Source organism: Hippocampus zosterae, chromosome 6, assembly GCF_025434085.1.
Source record: "Hippocampus zosterae strain Florida chromosome 6, ASM2543408v3, whole genome shotgun sequence".
Classification (NCBI taxonomy): domain Eukaryota; kingdom Metazoa; phylum Chordata; class Actinopteri; order Syngnathiformes; family Syngnathidae; genus Hippocampus; species Hippocampus zosterae.
This window is the reverse complement of record NC_067456.1, coordinates 23,914,160-23,926,368: the sequence shown is the minus strand read 5'-3', so window position 1 is coordinate 23,926,368 and position 12,209 is coordinate 23,914,160. Positions and strand designations below refer to the sequence as shown.

General features: G+C 43.7%; 1 protein-coding gene across 2 annotated transcripts in view; it reads left to right on the top strand.

Annotated features, from left to right (window-relative positions):
* Nucleotides 1-12,209, top strand: part of adgrd2 (adhesion G protein-coupled receptor D2) — a 65,551-nt gene that overhangs the window by 28,078 nt on the left and 25,264 nt on the right. For both annotated transcript variants that reach the window (XM_052068206.1, XM_052068205.1), the window contains exons 16-18: nt 1,182-1,335; nt 7,126-7,259; nt 7,822-7,937. In XM_052068206.1, the coding sequence (XP_051924166.1) occupies nt 1,182-1,335; nt 7,126-7,259; nt 7,822-7,937 (404 nt within the window). The remainder of the gene's footprint in view (nt 1-1,181; nt 1,336-7,125; nt 7,260-7,821; nt 7,938-12,209) is intronic.

Genomic DNA, 12,209 nt, shown 5'->3' with positions numbered 1-12,209 from the left:
TGATAAAGGTAGAGTGTTGTGCCTAATTTGTAAGGAGTTTGCTTACCACCGAAGCAGCTTAAATTTAGCTTCCCACATCAATGCAAAGCACCCAGTCACGAGTGCAGCCACAGTTATCGTTAGCAGCGCAAGTGTTTGCAATATAGTGAGCGAGCCATACATAGCAAAGCTCTTCGGCAAACTAAACTCGCGAACACCCAAGTACGAGCCATAGTTAATATGTCCTGTTCACGAGAAGTGATTGATGTTTATTTCAGCACTTTTAGTTTGTCATGATGAACCGTGTTACTTCTGAAGTGCTAACTTACAGCACTGTGATTTAAGGATCTGTTTTTTTATTGTTTATTATCTGAAGCAAGTTCAGTGAAGAGGACTTGTATTGCTCAGAAAATTCTTACTGTTTTTGATATGTTAACCTAAGCACTATTTAAGCACCTGATGTTGTATTTTATTTTTATTTTGTAATTCTTTGGAGATTTACAAAAACAAACAAAACAGTGATATTCCTCCTATCAGTATGCAAAGCAGCAGTAGGAAATAGATCAGTATATAAAGTGTGACGCTTTAATCTACTGGTACATAGAAAGATGGTTGTTTGTCTCTATGCGTGCCCTGTGACTGGCTGGCGACCGCTTCAGGGTGCCGTCAGGGTTTCCCCTGAAGTCATCTGGGATAGACTCCAGAACCCCTCCCCCCGCAACCCAGTATTGGGTATGCAGTTTCGAAAAATGGCATGACATGACAAATATAAAAAAGCTTGCAACTGTACAGACCAAATTCCCTTGCTGGTGATCGGCGGGGATAGTGGTGAGCAGCTGGTTTGCTCAGGTCACAGTACTAATTTGTGTGCTTTCTTGTTTCTTTATGTTTGGTTGCCGTTTGGAAAGGGCTTTACCAAAATAACTGTATGCTGTACCAAAATTAGCATGTTCAAGAGGAGTGTACATGAGTTCACTCCATTGAACAACAGAGAGAGAAAAGGAATAGGTAGTAGATATGACACGCTCCTTTTGAACTGAGTGCCTCTGGCGATGCTAAGCCAAAGGCCATTCTTTTCATTGTTTGCCTTTGATGGAACTGTTTCCATAGCCGACAAGGATGCTACGACAGGAAAAAGACAGATCAAGAAGAAAGTCATCTGTTGTTGACATGATGATTTCTCTACATTTTGATTCCTGCAGGGTGCCTGTTTTGTGGTGACTGCGCTGCTCCATCTCTTCTTCATGGCCTCTTTTTCCTGGATGCTGGTTGAAGGTTTGCTGTTGTGGAGTAAAGTAGTGTCTGTCAACATCAGTGAAGACCGCAGAATGAAATTGTACTACATCATTGGCTGGGGTAAGCACATACTTATAAACAATTTCTTACTGTCCATCAACACGGTCAGCATAAAAACAACATATATACATATTTCATGTTATTGTCTCTCATCATTATGTACGTATGAGGTAGGCATTAGTGTGAAGGATCTTGCCCAAGGACCCACACTGGATGGTGTTATGTGTTCATTTTTCTCCCGTATGCCAAACCAATGCCTTACCAACTGAGCTATCCAGCCACTATATGTATATTTCATTTTATTTTATATTTATTATTCTCATACCGAGGCCACCACCGAGTTATAGGTCTTAAGGAGCGACCCCTGAACCCCAAAAGACCTCAGTTTCCTGAGTAGGAAGAGTCGGCTCTGTCCTTTCCTAATCAGGGTGTCCGTGTTTGTAGACCAGTCCAGTTTGTTGTTCAGAAGAACACCTAGGTACTTGTAGGAGGTCACCCTCTCTATGTCCATACCCCGGATGTTCATCTGTGCTGTTAAGGACTGTTTCCTGCAGAAATCCACAACCGACTCCTTAGTTTTCCTAGGGTTGATCTGGAGGAGATTCTGCTGGCACCAGTCCACAAAGTCCTTCGTCAGTCCCCTGTACTCCTGATCGTCCCCCTCTGTAATGAGGCCAACAATCGCAGAGTCATCGGAGAACTTCTGAAGGTGGCAGTTTGGAGTGGTGTGTCTGAAGTCCGAGGTGTAGAGAATGAACAGGAATGGAGCCAGAACAGTCCCCTGCGGCGCTCCAGTGCGGCAGAGAAACCTGTCCGACTCACAGCTCTGCTCCGATTTGTGAGGTAGTCTATGATCCATGCTGTAAGATGGTGTTTCACTACGGCGTTCTGCAGTTTGCCTCCCAGTAAGTTGGGCTGGATGGTGTTGAAGGCACTGGAGAAATCAAAGAACAGGATTCTCACAGTGCTCCCAGCCTTCTCCAAGTGTGACAGCACTGAGTGGAGGAGGTAGATAATGGCGTCTTCCACGCCGATGCCAGGCTGATAGGCATACTGCAGCGGGTCCAGTGCCGGGCTCACCAGTGGTCGAAGGTGGGCAAGGATGAGTCTCTCTAGCGTCTTCATATATATATATATATATATATATATATATATATATATATATATATATATATATATTCATTCGAGAAATACCAAGGGCTCAGAGAGGAGCTGGAGAGAGCCTGGAAGATAAAGGTGACAGTCGTGCCTGTGGTGGTCGGAGCACTCGGGGCAGTGACCCCCAAACTAGATGAGAGGCTGCAACAGATCCCGGGAACAACATCGGACATCTCAGTCCAGAAATGTGCAGTGCTGGGAACAGCAAGGATACTGCGCAGAACCCTCAAGCTTCCTGGCCTCTGGTAGAGGACCCGAGCTGAATGAGGGACGGACACCACCCGATGGGTGAGATGAGGATTTTTTTTTTTTTATATATATATATATATATTGGTTTGGGGGTCACTGCCCCGAGTGCTCCGACCACCACAGGCGCGACTGTCACCTTTACCTTCCAGGCTCTCTCCAGCTCCTCTCTGAGCCCTTGGTATTTCTCGAGTTTCTCATGTTCCTTCTTCCTGATGTTTCCATCACTTGGGACCGCTACATCCACTACAACGGCTTTCCTCTGCCCTTTATCTATGATCACGATATCTGGTTGGTTCGCCATTACCATCTTGTCAGTCTGGATCTGGAAGTCCCACAGGATCTTCGCTCTGTCATTCTCCACCACCTTCGGAGGTGTTTCCCATTTTGACCTTGGGGTTTCCAGTCCATACTCCGCACAGATGTTTCGGTAGACTATGCCAGCCACCTGGTTATGGCGTTCCATGTAGGCTTTCCCTGCCAGCATCTTACACCCTGCAGTTATGTGTTGGATCGTCTCAGGTGCCTCTTTGCACAACCTACACCTTGGGTCTTGTCTGGTGTGGTATATCTGGGCCTCGATGGCTCTGGTGCTCAAGGCCTGCTCCTGAGCAGCCAGGATGAGTGCCTCTGTGCTGTCCTTCAGGCCAGCCCTCTCTAGCCACTGATAGGACTTCTTGAGATCAGCCACTTCAGTTATGGTCCGGTGGTACATCCCGTGTAGGGGCTTGTCCTCCCATGATGGTCCCTCTTCCAGCGCCTCATCTTCTGTTCCCCATTGTCTGAGACATTCTCTGAGTACGTCATCTGTTGGAGCCTTCTCCTTGATGTATTCATGGAGCTTGGATGTTTCATCCTGGACAGTGGCTCTCACACTCACTAGTCCCCGGCCTCCATCCTTTCGGCTTGCGTACAGTCTCAGGGTGCTGGATTTGGGATGGAACCCTCCATGCATGGTTAGGAGCTTTCGGGTCTTAACGTCCGTGGTCTGAATTTCTTCCTTTGGCCACCTTATTATTCCTGCAGGGTATCTGATCACTGGCAGGGCATAGCTGTTTATTGCCCGGGTCTTATTCTTGCCATTGAGCTGGCTTCTTAGGACTTGCCTCACTCGCTGGAGGTATTTGGCCGTAGCCGCTTTCCTTGTTGCCAGTTCGAGGTTGCCATTGGCTTGTGGTATACCAAGGTACTTGTAGCTGTCCTCAATGTCTGCTATTGTTCCTTCAGGCAGTGAGACCCCTTCAGTGCGGATTACCCTTCCTCTCTTAGTCACCATCCGACTACATTTCTCAAGCCCGAATGACATCCCGATGTCGCTGCTGTAGATCCTGGTTGTGTGGATCAGGGAATCTATGTCCCTTTCGCTCTTAGCATACAGCTTTATGTCATCCATGTAGAGGAGGTGACTGATTGTAGCTCCATTTCTGAGGCGGTATCCATAGCCTGTCTTGGTGATTACTTGGCTTAGGGGGTTCAGTCCTATGCAGAACAGCAGTGGGGAGAGTGCATCACCTTGGTATATGCCACATTTGATGGACACTTGGGTAAGTGGCTTGCCATTGGCTTCAAGTGTGGTTTTCCACATTCCCATCGAGTTCGCAACGAAGGCTCTTAGGGTCCTGTTCACTTTATACAACTCCAAGCATTCAGTGATCCATGTATGTGGCATCGAGTCATAGGCTTTCTTGTAATCAATCCAAGCTGTGCACAGGTTGGTACGTCGGGACCTGCAGTCTTGTGCGACTGTTCTGTCAACCAGGAGCTGATGTTTGGCTCCTCTGGTATCTCTACCAATGCCCTTCTGTGCTTCGTTCATGTATTGATCCATGTGTCCACTTATCTTAGCCGCAATGATGCCTGACATGAGCTTCCATGTTGTGGAGAGACAGGTTATTGGCCGATAGTTGGATGGGGCTGCACCCTTCGAGGGATCCTTCATGATCAGGATCGTTCGCCCTTCGGTTAGCCATTCTGGGTGAGTCCCATCCCTCAGCAGCTGGTTCATTTGTACTTCTAGGCGCTCATGGAGTGCTGTGAGTTTCTTTAGCCAGTAAGTGTGGACCATGTCCGGGCCTGGTGCTGTCCAGTTCTTCATATCTGAGACTCTTTCCTGTATGTCTGCCACTGTTATGGTAACCGGGTTCTGTTCAGGGAGGTTGCTGTGCTCCTCTCTCAGGGACACCAGCCATTGTGCACTGCTGTTATGTGCAACCTCCTTCTCCCATATGCCTTTCCAGTACCTTTCAGTTTCCAGTCTTGGTGGGTCAGTTCTGTTGTTAGGACCCTGCCACTGAGCGTACACTTTCGCAGGTTGTGTTGCGAACAGGGCGGCCCGGTAGTCCAGTGGTTAGCACGTCGGCTTCACAGTGCAGAGGTACCGGGTTCGATTCCAGCTCTGGCCTCCCTGTGTGGAGTTTGCATGTTCTCTCCGGGCCTACGTGGGTTTTCTCCGGGTGCTCCGGTTTCCTCCCACATTCCAAAAACATGCGTGGCAGGCTGATTGAACACTCTAAATTGTCCCTAGGTGTGAGTGTGAGCGTGGTTGGTTGTTCGTCTCTGTGTGCCCTGCGATTGGCTGGCAACCGATCAGGGTGTCCCCCGCCTACTGCCCGGAGACAGCTGGGATAGGCTGTAGCGACCCTAGTGAGGATCAAGCAGTTCGGAAGATGAATGAATGAATGAATGAATATATCTCAAAATATTTAAACAGGAGTGATTTGATTAGGTTAAATTCCTTGCACTCACATCTTTTTCCCTATTGAAATCTTTTTTTTCTCTCAATTCAATTCAGTTCAATTGTATTTATAGAGCACTTTCGAACAGCCATGGCTCCATACAAAGTGCTGTACATGGAGCTATTTAACATATACAATAAACAGGAAAACAAATCGGTAACAAAGACGGTAGAAAGCAACGAACAGTAAAACCAAGAACAAATCTACGTTATGCTGAGTCGAAGGCCAAAGAATACAAGTGAGTTTTGAGGAGGGATTTGAAGATGGGCAGCGAGGAGGCTTGCCGAATATTCAGCGGGAGGTCATTCTTCTTCACCTCCCTTATATTTACACATATACACTCAGTGATCACTTTAGTCGGTCAGTAGACCTGCACCGTCAAAGTATAATTTATAGGAGTAGGATAAATTCTATGTATGAATTTTCACATTCTATCCCACTGAAAAGCAGATAAGAAAGCTGTGTGCTACATAAAACCCCACTGAAAAAAATTAACATACATGTCAACTTTGGCCATCCGCAAGGGTGGAATGCTGAGTTGTTGGGGTCACTCTGAGCATGTGGTGTCTTCCAAGAGGGACGCACCAGTGCCTACGGCAGCAGATATGTGCCTCAGTGGGGTTGACGCACAGCTTCTTCCTGCTTCTCCTGCAATCATATTTTCAAGGGGACTCAGTGACAGCATGTGTCTATGCTTGGTGGCATTGAGTCTTACTGGCAAGCTGGTGGTGTGGACAGCTTGTATAGACATTTGTCTGGCACTGGGCACAGTCATACAGGAAGAGAAAAGGGCCGTTGAATTTAGAAAAGGCACGTGACCCCAGAACACTATAAAGGCCAAACGTAGTGGTGCTTTGTGGGGGTACTCCAGGCGTATGACATCCAGGGGGCTCACTTCTACAAGCTACTCGCTCATTGTACAGTAAGAGCAGAAGTGTGGTTGCTGCCTTAAGGTCAAGCTTGTCCACGTTCTCAACTCTGCCAGAAGTACAAGTCGTGAAAAGTATTTTCTTCCGCAGCATTTTGAGGCTTGACCAACGAGAGTATGTGAGGACCTTGATCATTCAGGACAGAATCTGAGGATTGCTGCTCTACTCTTTCTCATTGAGAAACCGGAGGTGGCTATGGAAAGAAAAGTCTACTTTAGCGTACTTGTACATCAGCATTTAATAGTATTATGCACGCAAACACACACACACACACACACGCACACACACGCACACACACGCACACACACACACACACACACACACACACACACACACACACACACATTAACACTGCCATGAAATGTTCAATACAAAGTAGTGTTGTATTAACATGTATTATGTCAAAAGTAATCATGCTTTGTTGAAATTAAGAAGATGTATTGTTGTGTTTGAACCTTAACCCAGTCTGTAGCATTTGTGAAACATCCTGCAGCTGTCCATGTTCATGTCCCCAATTGTTTCAATTGTGTTATATTGTATAAGGAGCTGAGAACAGAATGTGAATAGGCACAACAATATTGAGATGTTTCCTGCACCTCTTCATGCAGATGTGCTGAGCGTTAGACAAAATACGCTTGGCGATGAAGAACAGACTAAATAGTCCGATTATGAGATGCCGAAGCAGTCACTGTTCTGTAAATATGTCTTTCAATGCGTTGCATTTTTTTATTGTACCTCCACCACCACTCTTCTTAATGCATTATGACTGAATTGTTTTGCAGGACTACCTGTTCTAATAGTTATCGTAACACTGGCAGCTTCAGTGAATGAGTACAAGGCCGATGGTCACTGTTGGCTCAATCTGAAGACTGGCACAATATGGTCTTTTGTGGGACCTGTGATATTTGTATTAGCGGTATGTGACGCCATTTAATCCCTAAGCATGTGTGTGTTTGTGTGTGTGTGTGTGTGTATGTGTGTGTGCGTGTGTGTGTTTGTTTGTGTATGTGCATGTGTGTGTGTGTGCGTGTGTGTGTTTGTTTGTGTATGTGCATGTGTGTGTGTGTGCATGTGTGTGTGTGCATGTGTGTGCGTGCGTGTGTGTGTGCGTGCACGTGTGTTTAAATTATGGATGGATATGTGAAATGATTTTGAAATGGTGTCATGATGTATTGCATGAAGGAAAGCTGTTATTGTGATGTTTTGGGGAATTCTATGTCACTGACACTTCAAAGATCCTTTGTCTTTGACCCATCTTGTAAAATCTTTTTAGAGCGAACTTCAGAGTCTATTGGACATAAAAAAATATATATTTTTAAAGTGTTCATTGCAGAAGACAAAAAAAAAGAAATGTGCATGTGTTGGAAGTATTCATGCGGAGCGGTGTCTTCTCAGGTCTCTTGCCGTCAGCCTGAGGCCAAGTGGAGCTGTGCGGCCACTTTGTATGAAATAATGTTGATGCTGTCCTCCACTTGCAGGTCAATTCAGTTGTGTTGTGTCGGGTTGTCATGGTGACTGTTTCCAGCGCCCGTCGTCGCGCTAAGATGCTCAGTCCAACCTCAGCATCCAAAATGCAGACCTTTGACCTCACCTGGTAAGCTCAAATGGGAAAAAAATGCATGACGTGTATGTCTTTCTTCCAGTGAAGCACAAACCCTTACACCCATAAAAGTGGCGTTTACTTGTTTTTCCAGCAAACTATGTTCAATAGAGACAGTGGAGAGATTATGAGCTGTGGTTCGGGAGTCTTCTGTGGGAGTTGTTTGGGCTTATCAGTTTAACACCTGGTCCCAGTACAACATACTCTTAGTGCGACACTTAACGCGAACCATATTATTTACATTAACCATTTACACACGAAACGTGTCTTAACTCGAGGTTATGAGGCAGACAGTGAGTAGAAAGGTCAAGTGATTGTCAGATGTGACTGAATGTTACTCATGTATTTCATATGCCGTTAATGACGAACTCTGGATGCAGACACATTACACATTTCAGGAGCTCATTCTTTGTCTTGACGGGATATCACAAAAACCAACATGAAACTGCAAATAGGAAACGTACATGTTCGCTTTTTTTCATGAGGGTTTGCTCTTTGCAGCTATGTTTTAGACAATAGATGTGAGGCAGAAGTTTAATGACGGTCCCCCACTCATTTGTGCAATCGTGGTTATTGTTTCTATGTTTTAAAGTGAGGAAACCATTATTCGTTCCGATGAAAGCTTTTGATTTTGTATTATTTGTGGCAACACTTTAGGATCGCCAGATCTATCAAGGCATGCTTGGAAGAGTTTGGTGTGGAAAAATGTATTTAGCCTACCCGGAGCCCAGAATATAACTCCAATTACCGGTATTATTTGCATACAACTCAGGACATATTGCTAATGTGTGAGGGGACATTATATTCTGGTCTCCCATTCAGCCAAACGTCCTTCAGCTCAACATGAAACATACCACGACGCCATCCTCACTATTATTGTGTCTCCTCATTCCTTCACAAACAGGCTAAAAGTCTGTGCCAGCCTGGAGTGTTAGGCGCACTCTGGAGATGGAAACAATTTTTGAACATAAAAGAGAGTAAAGTGAATTCTGGCTTTGTCCTTGCAGATACAGCACTATCTGAAAACTCAATCTTCCCCAGGTGCAGCGGCACAACAACAATTGTGGTTTGAACAAAAGAAACCGTTTTTGCCACATCCCTTAAAAAGGTTAGGGGATGTATAAACTCTAGGATTATTGAAAAACTGATTGCAAAAAAAAGTGTTCAGTGAAGATTTGGACTGTTTATTAAAGAGGCATTTTACCACCCCCAACCCCCCACCCCAAAAAAACCCTTTCAAATCCCTTAAAACATTTGGACTTCAGATTTTCACTGTGTACTGAGACTTGTTTAAAATGGGTAAAACTTCATTTTGAAAGGCCTGAAAGCCCTTATGACCTTCTATGACAGGGGTGCCCATTACGTCGATCCTGATCTATCGGTAGATCTAAGACAGGTCCCAAGTAGATCCGAGGAGTGTTGAGGAGAAAAAAAATAAAACAACCAGTTGTGTGTCTTTGTACATGTTAGTAAGATATTTACTAATCATCCTATTAATCTCATTTCCACAAAAAAAATGGTTTAAAAATCAAATAAAGCAGGTAAATCTTAAATTTCTGATGGCGCGTGATTACGTCACCAGAAATTGTTAGCGCTCAGCAGTCTGCAATTGCAGCATGTGATCAGATCAGATGTGTTGTTGTTGTTGTTGTTGTTGTCGTCTATCTTTTATCGTCATTATTCTCATTCAGAGTTTGCTTCGTGTACAATTCACAGAGGGCACGGGCAAAGAATAGAAATCTAGGAGGGCACAAGCACGTTAAAATGGTACGTGTGAGCTACGATAGTTAACAGGCTGCAAAAGTGCATCGCATGCCTAAGTTTCAGGCTGTTACACCTCATCATGGCGTGCGTGCATACGTGTGTGTGTGTGTGTGTGTGTGTGTGTGTGTGTGTGTGTGTGTGTGTGTGTGTGTGTGTGTGTGTGCGTTTGTATTCATGACATCTCAGGACAATTTTATGATAACACACCTTCACAATGAGGACCTGTGGAAAAATGAGGACATTTTTCGCGTCCTCATATTTCCACGCAGTCTACACTACTCTAGAGCTCACGAGGATACTCCCACACCAAAAATAAGTGATGTCCTGAAAGAGCACAATTTTCAGAAATTGTGTGTTTAAGTGTGTTTAACTTTCGACTCACTTTTCATTTGGAAAACTAGTGGCCAACTTCGGTACTTAACACACTTTTAACACACTTTCAGTGACGTCATTGTGCAGGACCTCAAATGTCATCTTTTTCGGACTGACTCACACATTTTCCCCGCCCTCGTCCTGATAAGTCACATCAATTAGCAGTCACACAAAATCCAACATGTGAAGCAGCCAGACAATCCTACTCTCAAACACGACCACGCGTGGATGACCATCGGGTAAGCAATTCCTTTTCGTTTATCTTACCGTAACATAGAAGTTGTTCAATATAACCGTGTTTAACAGTGCCCACCAAAGGTAATATCATTCAATAAGACAGCTAGCTAGCTAGCTAGCTCGATCGTTAGCATGCTAATAGGCTTCCAGTAAAAGTAATGTGGACATGTCCTGCAGGCAAGGTTCTGGAAAACTTTTCTAAATCTTTAACAACACAGTCTGTGGAACTTGGTTTTGGTACCATATGTTTATTTCAGTGCAGTATTTGTTTTATTCGATTGCAGTTAATTTAAATTAGTTAGTACAGGTAGCCTAATGAAAGTGGGCCAGGCACTTCTAGCATTTACGCTAAGCCCGGTGTATTTACACTGTTTATTCTTGTGCTGATTCAATTGTACACCGTTTCAATGAAAAAAACAAACAAACGTTTGCAATGAAATTATAGCAGAATTCAGCTTTGTTGGTACATTTGGTCAAGACAATATTGTGTTACTCTATTTTAATTTTACATTGTTATCTGCCTGACAAATGGTTTGCCCGAATCTATTAGTCTGACCAGCAAATGTTTGATGAAATGAATTTTTGTATTTTTGAGGAAGAAAATAATATTCCTTTGGCTCAGTACTTTTTGAGCAAAAATAAGTGCTGCCATAATATTGTGCTTGCTTGTCTGGCTGACTTCTTCTCACTTTCCATTGTAGATGTTTACTGGTGGTGATAATGTCACAAAGAAGAACCAGACTGAGCCCTGAATCTGAGGCTGCTCCTTTTATCTGGAGTCAACAAGCCTTGTTTGAAAGCCCAGTGGATCAATGATTATAAAGGTATGCTATCAATCTACCTGCTATCTAATTCTTATGGCTACCGCAAGCACATGACAAGAGCTGCAACCAAAGCCTGTCACAGTGACAGATTTTATTCGTACATTGTATTTACCCCAAAAATGTCACAATAAACAGCATATTTTTTATGCCATTGATCATATTGGAGCAAAAATAATTGAAGTACTTTTGAAGAAAATGTTTAGCAGCCATTATCATTCAATTATTGAGAATGTTGTATTGCCATGTAGAACTAGGAATATCTTGGAATGAAAAAATAGAAATAGAAATTATTCGGCTTCTGTTAAAATATTGTGCTTCACCAAATATCACAATTCATAAAAACGCATACCATCCGTAATAGTCGAGGAAAATTAGATGCCTTTAAACTTCCTTCATAATGCTTATTTCACCTGATTGAAGAAGGCTGTGGTAGCTGTTTGACAAATCCACATTTTTATCAGCAATTTGTACTGCCCATCAAAAGTCTCTACTTAGTTGAAAACAACGAATGGTCACCGGAATTATTTTTCAGTCATTACATTGTTTTAGTCTGAAAGAGTATGTTTCGGGTGTTGTCTTTATTATTTGAACTCAGTCATGTCTGTTGTCCTGAAATTGTTAGCTATAAGAGCTGTACAGTGGTAACTACCATAAAGAGCCGGCTTGTGCTGTGTATGAAGTTTAATTTATTCAAAAGTCATGTAACTACGACATATTTCTGACACTCTATGGTTGCTATAATGTTGATTTTCATGATTTCAGTCATGCCCTCATACTTCCCAGTTACTGTAGAATACTTTTTAGAATATTTCTGATACTGTAATGTTGCTGAAAAACCTGAGTGTGATCAGGTGAAATGACTTTTGTCTGGACCTAACACTGGAGAGCCTGTGTTCGAATGTCCCGTAATGGCACCGTAATGGTGTTATGTTGCAGACACCAAGTGACGGGATCTTGACTGAACCTTCTGGAGACCAAGAAGGGAGTGAGAGATCCACTTAATCCTTACAACAGGTTACTACTTCTTATCATGATATACTAGGTTTGAGTTTTCAGCTTTCTTTGACAA